Source organism: Hippichthys cyanospilos, chromosome 15 (genome assembly GCF_059441005.1).
Source record: "Hippichthys cyanospilos isolate Australia breed blue-spotted pipefish chromosome 15, RoL_Hcya_1.0, whole genome shotgun sequence".
NCBI lineage: Eukaryota > Metazoa > Chordata > Actinopteri > Syngnathiformes > Syngnathidae > Hippichthys > Hippichthys cyanospilos.
In genome coordinates, this window is record NC_142383.1 from 132,109 (window position 1) to 146,563 (window position 14,455).

Sequence of the window (14,455 nt, forward strand, 5' to 3'; positions counted from 1 at the left end):
GGAAAACGATGAAAAGTTGAAACTTGAAAAATAGACCCGCACTAAACATGAATATGTAGAATGATATGAAGTTTGAACGGCATGAATTGGATGAACTGGGAATGAGTTGAAACGTACCTAAAAAACGGTCGGAATAAAAAAAATAAAAATAATAATAACTAGAAAATGTGCAATTTCTGAAGAAATTGCGTGTGAAGGTGAAACCGTTGAAGGTTTGGGAGGTGAAAAGTGGAATTACGTGGAACGATTGAATGGTGTGAATCTGTGAAGAAATATGAATACAAAGTTGAAAAACTGAATAAAAGTTGAACTGTGGAATGTGAAGATGAATGAAAAACTGAAAAAGTTGAACTGGAGAATGAAGTGAATCTGTGAAAAATTATGAATCCGACAAAGTTGAAAAACTGAGAAACTGAAAAAAACGGTCGGAATAAAAAAAATAAAAATAATAATAATAAAGGTGGAGAAAAACATAAGTGTGAAGGTTTCACCTTCACACAATAAAGGTGGAGAAAAACATAAGTGTGAAGGTTTCACCTTCACACAATAATAAAGGTGGAGAAAAACATAAGTGTGAAGGTTTCACCTTCACACAATAAAGGTGGAGAAAAACATAAGTGTGAAGGTTTCACCTTCACACAATAAAGGTGGAGAAAAACATAAGTGTGAAGGTTTCACCTTCACACAATAAAGGTGGAGAAAAACATAAGTGTGAAGGTTTCACCTTCACACAATAATAAAGGTGGAGAAAAACATAAGTGTGAAGGTTTCACCTTCACACAATAATAATAATAAAGGTGGAGAAAAACATAAGTGTGAAGGTTTCACCTTCACACAATAATAATAAAGGTGGAGAAAAACATAAGTGTGAAACCTTCACACAATAATAAAGGTGGAGAAAAACATAAGTGTGAAGGTTTCACCTTCACACAATAAAGGTGGAGAAAAACATAAGTGTGAAGGTTTCACCTTCACACAATAATAAAGGTGGAGAAAAACATAAGTGTGAAGGTTTCACCTTCACACAATAAAGGTGGAGAAAAACGTAAGTGTGAAGGTTTCACCTTCACACAATAAAGGTGGAGAAAAACATAAGTGTGAAGGTTTCACCTTCACACAATAATAATAATAAAGGTGGAGAAAAACATAAGTGTGAAGGTTTCACCTTCACACAATAATAATAATAAAGGTGGAGAAAAACAAAAGTGTGAAGGTTTCACCTTCACACAATAAAGGTGGAGAAAAACATAAGTGTGAAGGTTTCATCTTCACACAATAATAAAGGTGGAGAAAAACATAAGTGTGAAGGTTTCACCTTCACACAATAATAAAGGTGGAGAAAAACATAAGTGTGAAGGTTTCACCTTCACACAATAATAATAATAAAGGTGGAGAAAAACATAAGTGTGAAGGTTTCACCTTCACACAATAATAAAGTTGGAGAAAAACATAAGTGTGAAGGTTTCACCTTCACACAATAATAAAGGTGAAGAAAAACATAAGTGTGATGGTTTCACCTTCACACAATAATAATAATAAAGATGGAGAAAAACATAATTGTGAAGGTTTCACCTTCACACAACAAAGGTGAAGAATAACATGTGTGAAGGTTTCACCTTCACACAATAATAATAATAATTGTTAGAAAGCCCACATTGTTTATATGTTTGTACTTTCGTTCGATGTGCTGTTTGCATGTGATGTTGTAGTTTCCCATGCTGTGAGCATTCCGTGAACGCAACACTAGTCCAACGTGAATGACCCACGGTAGTTTTCCTTTTTTTCCTTGTCCGCGACACTGTTCAGTCCGTGACATAACTTGATAAAGTTGCTCATAACGCACATTCTAGCACATTTGTGATTGTGTGTATGTGATGAAAGGTGAGTTTATTTTCTTTTTATGTTCAATTTGGACATTAGTTGTGTGTTATAGAGCAGGTGTATGCTTGTGTGTGACGTCCTTTACTGCGCTTAAATTGTTGTATTCGGCTAGCATGCGAATTATGCTAATAGCGTTTCGTTCATATGAGGAAGCATTTATTTGTGATTGGTTAGAGCTGAAAACAGTGAGTTTAGAAGTTAAGAATGTTATGCTGCTTGTTAAGTAGTGGATTGAATGGTGTATGTACTGTATGTATGTATGTTAACCTTTGTTCTTTGTCTGTATTATTGCAGACCACAGTTAATAAATGTGCTGAATGGAGCAACTGTCCATGTTCTCTAACCGGAGCATATCCATCCATATTTTGCCACTCGAAAAGGAACTAGCTGGAGACATCATAGTCAAACCTGAACTCCACGTTTTATGATCCTCTCCGTTTTAATAATAATAAAGGTGAAGAAAAACATAAATGTGAAGGTTTCACCTTCACACAATAATAAAGGTGAAGAATAACATAAGTGTGAAGGTTACACCTTCACACAATAATAAAGGTGAAGAATAGCATAAGTGTGAAGGTTTCACACAATAAAGGTGAAGAGTAACATAAGTGTGAAGGTTTCACCTTCACACAATAATAATAATAATAATAATAATAATAAAGGTGAAGAATAACATAAGTGTGAAGGTTTCACCTTCACAAAATAATAAAGCGGTAGACTAACATGTGTGAAGGTTCCACCTTCACACAATAATAATAATAATAAAGAAAATGGCCGAGCACAATAACATGTGTGAAGGTTTCACCTTCACACAATAAAGAAAATGGCCGAGCACAATAACGTGTGAAGGTTGCACCTTCACACAATAATAATAATAAAGAAAATGGCCGAGCACAATAACATATGTGTGAAGGTTACACCTTCACACAATAATAATAAAGAAAATGGCCGAGCACAATAACATATGTGTGAAGATTACACCTTCACACAATAATAAAGAAAATGGCCGAGCACAATAACATATATGTGAAGGTTACACCTTCACACAATAAAGAAAACGGCTGAGCACAATAACATGTGTGAAGGTTACACCTTCACACAATTATAAATTTAGTCATGAAATATAGTCCCTAAAAATCAATAAATATACTTAAAGAAAATTACAGCTTTCCATGAAACTAGTGTCCATGTGAATGTTCATTAACATTCTTTTTCTGCAGTAGATCATTCCTGTTTTTATCTGTCTTTTTGCTGTAGTGTGTCATATTTGTAATGCCTTACCTACTAGTTTATTGCGAAAAAAATACTTTATATGGACATAATAGTATGTATTTATTAATTAAAAATGTAATAAAAAATAAAATTAAAAATCAACAAAACGACTTTTTTATCTTTCTTTTTCCTGTAGTAGGTCATAATGTTAATGCCCTAACTACTACAGGTGACCTTATTGTGAAAAAAACACTTTATATGGATATTCTATGCATTTTAACAGAAAGTATTCACTAAAAATCAATGACATGATTTTTTCTCTTTCTTTATGGTCATATGACCAGGTCATACGAGTAATGCCCTAACTACTCCAGGTGAGGTTATTGTGAAAACATACTGTTTATGGACATGGGATATATTTGAAAAATTAAAATATTTACTAAAAACCAATGAAATTATTTTTCATCTTTCTTTTTGTGTGATCGGATCACGGGGGCAGCAGCTTGAGCAAGGAAGCCCAGACTTAATTCTCCCCGGCCACTTCGTCTAGCTCCTCTGGAAGGATCTCCAGACGCTCCCAGTTCAGCCGAGAGACATAGTCCCTCCAGCATGTCCTGGGTCGTCGCCAGAGCTTCTTCCTGTTGGACATGCCCAACACACCTCACCAGGGAGGCGTCCAGGCGGGCATCCTAACCAGACGTAGGAGCAGCAGCTCAACGCTGAGCCCCTCCTGGATGACCGAGCTTCTCACCATATTTCTAAGGGAGAGCCCAGACACCCTGTGGAGGAAACTCATTTTCCGCCGCTTGTATCTGGGTATCTTCGGTCACAACCCACAACTCATGACCATAGGTGAGTGCAAGAATGTAGATCGGCCTGTAAATAGGGAGCTTCGCCTTTTGGCACAGCTCTTTTTTCACCACGACAGACTGGTGCAGAGTCCGCATTACAGCAGATGCCGCACCGCTTCACCTGTCAATCTCCCGTTCCACCCTACCCTCACTCGTGAACAAGACTCCAAGATACTTGAATTCCTCCACTCGGGGCAGGACCTCATCCTCGACCCGTAGAGGGCATTCCACACTTTTCCGACTGAGGACCATGGTCTCAGATTTGGAGGTGCTGATATTCATCCCAGCTGCTTCACACTCGGCTGCGAACTGCTCCAGTTGAGAGTTGGGGTCACGGCCTGAAGAAGGCAACAGCACCACATCATCTGCAAAAAGCAGAGATGCAGTGCTGAGGCTCCCAAACCAGACCCCCTCAATGCTTCAGCTGCGCCTAGAAAATCTGTCCATAAAAGAAATGAACAGACATACTGTACAGGGACCAAACAGCCCGTGCAAAAGGTGATTTTCTCTTTTTATATATGAATGCTTTTATATAAACGATGTAGCACTTAGTACCACTCCTGTTAAAACACTATTGCATAAACATGATGTAAAACAATGTAAAAAAAAATATTTTTGAAACTTTGACTGATACTGAAAATATTGAGAGTGCTTTTGATTAATATTGAGAGAGCTTTTGGTTATAAACCAGATATTTTATTAATGATGAAGCTGTTTTTAGAAAGCAGGCAAGTTTTGTATTAAGATTTATACAGAAGAAAAGCCACCACAAACACACTCAAAAAGCATAGACACAGCACTGATAGTACAGTACATATGACACTCAAGGCATCAGAATTTTGGGACTCAAATAGGTTGACGATGATAATCCAACAAAAATGTTTAGTCTAGTTTACCTGGAAAAAAGTATTTTTGACATTGCACTGAAAAATCAAAATGTGACTTGACACATATACACAATGCAAAAAAAAAAGCAAGTTCAAACAAATGTCATGTTAAAAAAATGCCATTTTTTAATATTTGAGTCAGAATTAGTTCTCTCTCGTCAAGCAAATACATTTGCATAAATGAAAATAGGGGCAAGAAGAGAAACTGCAGTGAATCCAAATAAAAATGTTAAATAAAAAAAAAACAAGGATTTTTGACATGAACAAAATAATACATAAATACATATATAAATACATTCCATGTTTTTATTTTTTAATCACAGTTGGTTGTCTACAACAAAGTGCACATGGGACCAGATGTTTTTTTTTTAAATTTTATTTGAACAAGACTATTAATATTCAAAAGTTATCCTCAACAGGAATTACTGTCAGTTTCAATGACAGCATAATCAGTTGGTCTTTTGGTCTCACAGTCAAAAGCATTTGTGGTCAAATAACTACTGTGTTAAGGGAATATATTTATTAAAGAATTATATATATATATATATATATATATATATATATATACATATATATATATATATATATATATATACATATATATATATATATACATATATACATATATATATATATATATATATATATATATATATATATATATATATATATATATATATATATATATATATATATATATACAGATTGTTTCAGTTCGAGTAGAAACGTAAAAAAACAAAACAAAGCAAATAAATTTAAAAAAAAACAAGCCGCCCCTTTACAACTCTGCAAGAAAGCAAGTCAAATGTAAAATTATGAATTATATGCCTGTGGAAAAACAGATCTATATTGCAGGTCTTTTTTTTTTTTTTTTTAAACACAGACTGAAATAAGGAAAGACAAAAAATGTGTCCAAGTAGTGTTCTCAAGATTCCTATGATACTATAGGTTCACTCATTTAATACAATCACACAAAAATGTAATTACAGAGAAGCTCTGTGATTGACTTCTTTCATATCATGGATACACTCATATTGTCTTAGTTTTCACCTAAGCCTAATACAGTCGCATTCATACGGATGGGTCGTTATGGAGAGGCGTTCACTTCCTTGAAATCCTCAAACACAGCAAGGAGATCAGATCCAGTGGCAGGTGCTGATTTCTTAATGTGATGTAATTAGGTCACGAAGATATAAAATCCAATCAAATCTTAGGGTAGCCTATGACGCATTCATAATCCATGAACAATTTTAGTGCAAGGGAATAATTTCAATAAAGCTAATATGATGAGGTTTATATCATAGCAGCTTTTGAAACCTGCATCTCGTACTCTAAAAAAAGTTTTAATTTACATTCTGAAGAAAATATTTGGTAATAATATTGCCAAACTAAAATGCTCACAAACTTGAAATGCAATCTTAGTTTGCAAGTTCTGGGAGTCTAGGGTGGTGGATAGCAGTAGAAACACCAAATAATAATTTCTCCATTTGTGGCTGAATAACAAAACAACACTATTGTTTAAAAAAAATAGTTGTTGGAGAAGAAAATGGTATATTTTATCTAAGACAAAAGTATGTACTTGAAGATTTGCAGTGAAGGCAATATGAAGTCTCATGATATTGATATTTCCACTGTCATGGGCACAAGGACCCTTTTTAGTCTTTCAAATCACGTCAAAGGAGCAGAGACTTTTCTTCATTTACAGAATCCAAATTTGGCATGTTGACATAAACCGGTTAAAGGGTTAAATGTTATAGCAAACCTCTCCCGTAGAAGGTTAAAGGTTGGACAGGCCTGATCTAAAAGGAATCAACACACCCATGCTCTTGCAGTCCCATTGCAGGCTCCATCGCTATTTGTACGATGATCCATGCCAGGTGTGTAAGGATGTCCCCAAGCTCTGTGATCCTTACTGCTATTTATTTCCAATGCTAGTCTCAATGGCAACAAATCTGTCATTGAGAAAACCTCCGCTTGACTTGTGGCCTGTTTTACTCGTGCTGCACAAAATGACATAAACACTATAAAGAGTGCCATTGGAATAAAAAAGAAGAAATATTTTCGCATTATAATTCCATACCTTGTATCCTTTACTGCATGACTGAAGCTAGTCCTTCTCTGCCTCTTCCTCTTTTTGCTCTTCCTCTTCTTTTTTCTTGGCTCCATCTCTACCTGAAGCTTTGCCATCATCTCCTCCATCCTTATGAGCCCCATCATCCACTTCTTTTGATTCTTCCTGAACCTGGGGGGAGAAAAATTGTGTGTGTGTGTGTGTATATACACACACACACACATTCATCTTAAGGACCTTTTTCCTTGTAAAATAACTGTCTGTAGGTTTGTTTTTTTTTAGAAAAACTAGTGTCCTGGCTAGGTTCATACTGCATTCTGAAGTGACACAATTGCGGCTTTTTTGCCCCTATCTAACCTATAGCTGATCTTTTAATGGCAGTGTAAACGACACAGTTCCAATGTTATCAAACGCAACCCAGGCCACTTGGGTATGTGGTCCAAAATCCAATATATATCCGATCTTTACCATGCAACATCAGTCTGAACAGCCAGGTCACATTCTTTCGGCACATAACAAGTGACAAACGTCACAATTCTGCACTCAAAATGGTGCAAAGCAGGTAGGAAAAAAACTAATGGTGACGAACGAGGCAAACCCAACTCAATGGAGTGTCAGGTGTATTTTGTCTCTGTCTTTCTCGCTCTTGCTCAGTGAGTGGAGAGTTGCTGGCACTGCACAAAATGCCATGACAAAAAAAACTAATCTTTCTCCTTTTTAATTTACGCCTTGAATTTAACAGACTGATAATATTCTATGGCAGCCATTTCAACATGGCCAGGTAGTTCCGTAGACACCTCCATGCGCACGTGGGAAAATTCAGCATTCAAACACTGGTCAGTTCACATTTATTTGGAAATGTGAACAAACTTACAAAAGAATCGAATTTCAGAAAAAAAAAAGGAATTAAGAATAATGCCGTAAAGTGTGATACTATCCTTGGTATCATTTTATTGTGCTACCATTGAGTCAGTAATAATGTAAAGTGCATCCCTGTTGATGGGGGGGACGATGAAAAAAAAATCATAGGCTGCCCTCATTTGAGATAACCCTAACCCACCAAAAAAGATGCTTACCCACTTCTAAATTCAGATACAGAAAAATACTTAGTTACTATTAATTGTTCAAGTGTGCCTAATTGTCTTCACTTTGGCATTTTATCCCACTATTTAACTTTTTTTATGTACACATTTCACTTTAAAGCAACGGTGTCCAAACCTTTTGAAACGAGGGCCAGAATTGGTCACGCAACACAGTCAAGGGGTCCACCATTCAACTCCCAGGTGCTTTAATTTTTACAGTGTTCAATCTCAGTTACAAGCCTTAAAAGCCTCAAAATTTACTGCATAACTTTTTGCCCAATTCAGCCAGTTGGTAAATTACATCGTATTTTTTTTTTTTGGGGGGGGGGGGGGTTACTTGTCTTGGAAGTGTTGGTGCACTCCGTCAAATTCCGTTTCTTATGCTACAGTCTCCATTTTAGAAATGGACTGGAAAGAGTCAAAAAGTCACGGTCACTGACACATACCATGACCTACAGTGGTGTGCTGTTCGGGCAGGCAGAGTGTGCTTGGAACATATTTCTGAAAAGTTAAAATAACTTATTAAGTCCGTGCTGCTGACAGGTCACAATAATTTCATAGCAGAAGTTGTGGGCCGGTGGGATTTTTAACAAGGACCGCGTTTGGCCTTCGGATTTTCTGCTTCAAAATAAATTTAGTTTGGGCAGTATATTATGGGTTGATATACAGTACAATAGTTCCAAAACAGTCAAGGCGACAAGGTTTTTGGGACACCACAGTATGTAAGGACGTTCCACAGGTCTTATACCTGTTTAACGCGGCTCCTCCTCCTGTTCGGAATGCGGGCCTTCATTCTGCGCGACAGCGCCAGCAGCTTATTATGTCTCTGTCTCCTCTTCGCCTTCTCCTCCTCCTCTCTCCGCTTCTCATCTGCACGGTCCGAGTCCGAATCATCCTGTCGTTGAACCCTGCACCTCTTCCTGGGCTGCACCATCCTCTTCGGCTGACTCGCAACGTCCTTCTTTCCCCCATCATTATCATCATTGTCGTCGTCATCATCATCATCATCATCTTCCTCGCGCTCCTTCGCCGTGCTTGAAGACGAGGACGTTTCATCGCCTCCGAGAAACGAGCGCTTTCTGCGCGTCACGGAGCGGCTGTCGTCGCTGGATGTAGCTCCGGAATCACTCTGTTCACACTCCTCCTGGTCGGTGTCCTCCTCCTCCGGGGAGCTGTGGAAGTCAGACGGGGAAGCGGACGACGACGAGGAGGAGGAGAAAGAGCCCTCGTCACTGTCGTCCAGGATGGAGGCAGGCAGACCAATTTGCCTCTTCTTGGATAGGTCTGTCTTGGTTTTGCGCATCGAAGCGAACATTTTGCGCTTGTACAAGCTCTCCATGTTTGCAAACGAGGCTGGAGACCAGTGGCATTCAACAAAAAGAAAAAGACGAGTACGACAGAGTTCCAACAGGCTAACCTATCACCCGCGCATCTATATATAGGTCGTGCTGAGAAGCAACACTACGGCTACATTCTTAAAGCTGCGCGATCATTTGTATTACATTACTTGCAAAACGCAACTGTCATTCCCTTACGTTTGAAATTGGATTATCTCAAAGCGTCAAGTTCCCTTGCTGCTAGCACTGTTATTGTTATGGTTTCACTTCTTCTCCGCTTAATAGAGAAGAGCCCGAGAGCGCCCCCACGGGGAATATGGTTGCATCACAACAAAGGACTGTCAATTTTACTAGAAACGATCCGCTTTTATTCATGTGAAGAACAAATTCTGCAGCCGAAAACCAATGGCTTTAGTTACAAATTATGCTCGTTGGTTTCGCTGCTTCACAATCAAAGCCCCTTGTATCAGTATTGTACGTATTGTATTGTATCCAGCGTGTCACTTTTTTTTTGACATATTGGTAATTATTATCGTTAACATACCTCTAATATGAAATACATAATTAACAACAACAACAAAAAATTAAGATTTAGCTTTAAAGTGAAATTGAACCCAAAATTACATCTAACTTTTTACAAATGAAGTGTAACTTGAGTGTTTGCAGCTGTTCAAGGTTTCGGTTATTCTTGCACAACTTGCTGTTGTCGAACATAAGAATGCACAACAGGTGTTTGGTTAAGGAATTAACCAGTAGATAAAAAAAAAAAAAATCCACTTTTATGGCGTTCTGTTTTGTTTGCAATCGGTTGATGACCGAGACTCCAAGCTCAGAGAGAGAACATATTGTTTGAAGCGTCAAAATGGCAAAATATATTTTGGTCATTTGTCCGGCACTTTCTTGGTCTCTTGGTCTTTCTTGGTGTTACGGGTGGGTTCACTCAGGGGTCTTGCTCTCCGATACCGGCCTGCTTTGTTTCTTTTTCCCTGTGTTTCCTGGCATCTTTTTTTAGGTGTGCCCCAGCAGTGCAAGGATTGGTCGGCTCCAGGAAGGCCCATGATTGGCTGCTGCTGATTGGCAGGTCGCACACCTGCTATATATTGAGCTGAGATGGCAGACAACTTCCTTGTCCTCCTTTGCTCCCAACCAGCCATGCACTTGTACTGATATTTTGTGGAAATCCGAGCAGTAGGGGTGAACCGCCGTTTTTGTTGTGCATTTTTCTTTCCTCCTGTTTTAGGAGCTACGGAGGTCAGCCTATTGTCTTTTGGTTGTTTTGTTTGTTAGGTTAGTTTGGTTATTGCAAAGACAGATTGTTTTGTTTGTTGTTTTGGCCTTGGTTCACCCTGAGTTAATTGCTCCTATCTTTCAGTAACCCTTTTGTCTTATAAATAAATATATCTTTTGTTTTCCAAACATCTGGTTTATCGGCTGGCTGCTTGGGAGTTGGGGAAGGCGGGGCCCATTACCCATGTTGTGTCCTAGGCCCCTAGACTGGGACATAACACTTGGTCTCAATGAGAAAAATATGATGAAGAGAAAAATATGATGAAGAGCAAAATTACAAATTCTAATTGAGCAAAGAAAATGTATTGGTCAATTCATGGTTCTGCGTGAGGGCAGTGTCCCAAATGTACCAAAATATTGAACAAAGTTTTAAGGATGATTACATTAAGCTAGAATGACTGTAAATTTCAAAGTTCATTCTGTCACATTTCACCGCAAAGTCAAATATCCCTAATCTTGTGTGAGTTGTAAATGTAGGCATAATAGTTCAAATTTCACTGTTTAAATTATTATTCATATTGATGTATATTTTGCATTTTACAATGTATATTTGAGTTCTTTACATGCTCATGGGTGTATATAAATTGTTTTTATATCAAAATTGATTGAAGGTATAATCTCGTGATACAGTATTTGGGTAGACGTGCACTCAGTGGTGTAGTAGAGGGTGTACGGGGGTGCCCACTTTATTTTGAATAAGCATTGCATATACACACTTTTAACCTCCCCCGATGCGAACATTTCAGGATAATCCAATCTGCATCTTTTCCCTCAGGAATGAGGAAGATTGATCTGTCAGCCACATAAGCCAAGTTTTGATGCATAGATGTGCATTTTTATATCGGCCATATTCTTATCATTACCGTAATGGGTCAAGCGAGAGCAGAGGTCACCAACGTGGGGCCCGCAGGCACCAGGTAGCCCCCAGAGATCACATGACTAGGCCGCAGGCCTGTTCTGCAAATAGCTTGCAAGAGAGAAGAACATTGGTGATTTTCTATGAATTTCACAAACAATTATACATGTCATCACCATCCCGGCAAGAACAGTGGTTGCAGCAGTGAGCCCTGTACACAGTGTATTCTCCAAGGTACAAAGCATCAGTCCTGCCCAACCCGCAGACACACCACCCCTACTGAAATATGACTTCAGAAATTCACCACTTCCACCTCCTTGGAAAGAACGCATAATACACCAACTTAATAGCATTCCTGAAGTCTTTGAAGTCACATGACTAGGATTTTGGTCGAACAGACAAAGTGAAAAATCAAACAAAGTTGTCTGATCCAAGCACATTCAAACAAAGACCCAGGTTAATCCCCCCCCCCCCCCGATGTAGATGCTGTTAGGAAACATCTCCAAGAGCTATTGGAATCTGGAGTCATCCGCGAGTCAGAATCATCATTTGCATCTCCAATTGTAGTTGTGCGCAAGAAGAATGGGAAGGTTCGCTTGTGCATAGACTACCTGAAACTCAATCTGCAGACCATAAAAGATGCTTACCCACTTCCAAAACTAGAGAACACCTTCGCTGACTTATCCGGATCTAAATGGTTCTCAGTGCTGGACCTAAAGTCGGGCTACTACCAGATTGAGATGGAAGAGGCAGATAAAATAAAAACTGCATTTGTTTGCCCGCTAGGATTTTACAAGTTCAACAGAATGCCACAAGGAGTGACAGACGCTCCGAGCACATTCCAAAGACTCATGGAGAAATGTATGGGGGAGCTACACTTGAAAGAGGTTCTGGTCTTCATTGATGACCTCATCATATTCGCAACCACTCTTGAGCATGAAGAGCGATTGATGGGAATACTAAACCGTCCAAAGAAGTTCGGACTGAAACTGTCCGTTGACAAATGCCTGTTTTTCCAAACCTTTGTCAAACATCTGGGACATGTGGTTTCTTAAAACGGGATAGAAACAGACCCTGACAAAATCAAGACCCTCATCTCATGGCCAGTCCCCCAAAATCTGAAAGAACTCTGATCTTTAATTGGATTTACTGGATACTATCGTAGGTTTGTCCATGGGTATTCAGCCATCGTAAAACCACTCCATGACCTCACTGCTGGTTACCCTCCATCACAGAAAAAAACTTAAACCAAAGATTAAACCTGGTACTTTCCTGAACCCCAAAGAACCGTTTGGTAGACGATGGTCAGTAGAATGCCAAACAGCTTTTGAAACAGTGATCTCCAAATTTACCTCTGAACCTGTTTTAGCAATTGCAGACCCCTGGAAGCCATACACTCTACACACTGATGCCAGTTCCACCGGCCTTGGTGCAGTGCTGTACTAGGAAGAAAACAACGTGAACAGAGTTGTGGCTTACGCCAATCGAGGTCTGTCTAGAAGCGAAGCAAAGTACCCTGCCCATAAGTTAGAGTTGCTGGCTCTCAAATGGGCAGTGACCGAAAAATACACTGACTATCTGTACGGTGCGGAGTTCACTGTTGTCACGGATAGCAACCGACTCACTTATCTGTTGACATCTGCCAAGCTCTATGCCACCAGTTATAGATGGCTGCCTGCCTTGTCCGCTTTTAATTTCAAAATCATTTATAGAGCCGGCAAGCAGAACGCAGACGCTGATGGGCTGTCCCGCAGGCCTCACGGTGAGATGTCTGAGGACTATAAATTCAGGAAAGAACAGGAACGCCTTCCCAAGTTTACCCAGCAACACCTTGAACCTGCTCATTAAGCAGCAAACTGTCAGAGCCATCTCTGACCGCCATCTACTTCCCAGTCCAGACACTTCCGATTCCATGCATGCCCTGGTGCTGTCACTGTCAAGTCATGTTAACTGTCTTCCAGACAGTTTTGTGGATGACATACAGTTTGGTTCTTCGGTGCTCCCTCAGCTCTCAGCCACAGAAATAGCCATCAAGCAGCATGCCGACCGCATACTACAACATGTCATCGCACAGCTCGAGTGTGGGGAATCGCCACCGCCATTGCTGAGGGAACAGCTTCCAGACCTGCCTCTGTGACTGAGAGAAGTAAACAAATTGGAGCTCCGTAACAACCTTCTCGTCAGGAGGAGGCAGGTGGGAAGTCAGCACCTCTACCAAGTTGTACTTGTACTTGTACCATTGGAAAGACTTTGTAAAACCATTAGTGCATGCATATAATTGCACAAAGAATGATGTGACAGGATTCTCACCCTACGAACTCATGTTCGGCCGTCAACCCAGACTCCCTGTGGACTTAGCTTTTGGACTGCCGCTGTACGACAACAAGTGCAACTCACATTTACGGTATGTTCAAAAGCTAAGGTCTCACTTGGAAGAAGGGTACAAGCTGGCCAGTGAGAACTCTCAAAAAGTTATGGACCGGAACAAGGTACGGTTCGACGGTCGTGTCATTCCATCCGAGTTAAATGATGGTGACAGAGTACAGTGATCCCTCCTACTTCGTGGCCTCAGATATCGCGGTCTCAGTACTTCGCGGTTTTTTCCAGGAAAAATAAAAAATATTTCAAAATAAATCATTTTAAAAATGTGCAAAGATGTACAAAAATTGAAAAAAGCAAAAAAGTACATTGTACTGTACTGTACTGTACTGTATTAATCAATTAAAGAAGTGATATTAGTTAATAACTATGTTAAGAATTTTTCGAGCGTTCGTGACGTTTTTATCTTATGAAATTCATGCTTTTAGTTTGTCGGGTCGCGTTGCATTTCCGTTTCCTGTTTTAAGTTCTCTGTGTGTCATCCGGCTCGTTACGTTGACGTAGTGAATGACAACGTAAACTCATATTTATAATTCATTATCATTTATGTTAACGCACGCTACTGCCTATGTTTAGTACGCGATGAGTGTTTATTCTGTTTTTATGTGTTCG

General features: G+C 39.2%; 1 protein-coding gene across 1 annotated transcript; it reads right to left on the minus strand.

Annotated features, from left to right (window-relative positions):
* Positions 1 to 6,385: 6,385 nt before the first annotated feature.
* LOC148411272 (uncharacterized) lies at positions 6,386 to 9,591 on the minus strand. The gene is made up of 3 exons (XM_088435921.1): positions 8,733 to 9,591; positions 6,912 to 7,073; positions 6,386 to 6,831 (listed from the first exon to the last, which is right to left on the minus strand). The coding sequence occupies exons 1-2, from the start codon at positions 9,321 to 9,323 to the stop codon at positions 6,939 to 6,941; spliced, it is 726 nt and encodes a 241-aa protein (XP_088292047.1). The 5' UTR covers positions 9,324 to 9,591; the 3' UTR covers positions 6,386 to 6,831; positions 6,912 to 6,938.
* Between the last annotated feature and the right edge of the window lie 4,864 nt (positions 9,592 to 14,455).

What these genes read in the sequence shown, in the direction of transcription:
- LOC148411272 (XM_088435921.1), bottom strand. Translation starts at nt 9,323, where the DNA reads ATGGAGAGCTTGTACAAGCGCAAAATGTTCGCTTCGATGCGCAAAACC. An exon ending in GGAGGAGCCGCGTTAAACAG is followed by an intron (nt 7,074 to 8,732) that starts GTATAAGACCTG and finishes TTCTCCCCCCAG; the next exon opens with GTTCAGGAAGAATCAAAAGA.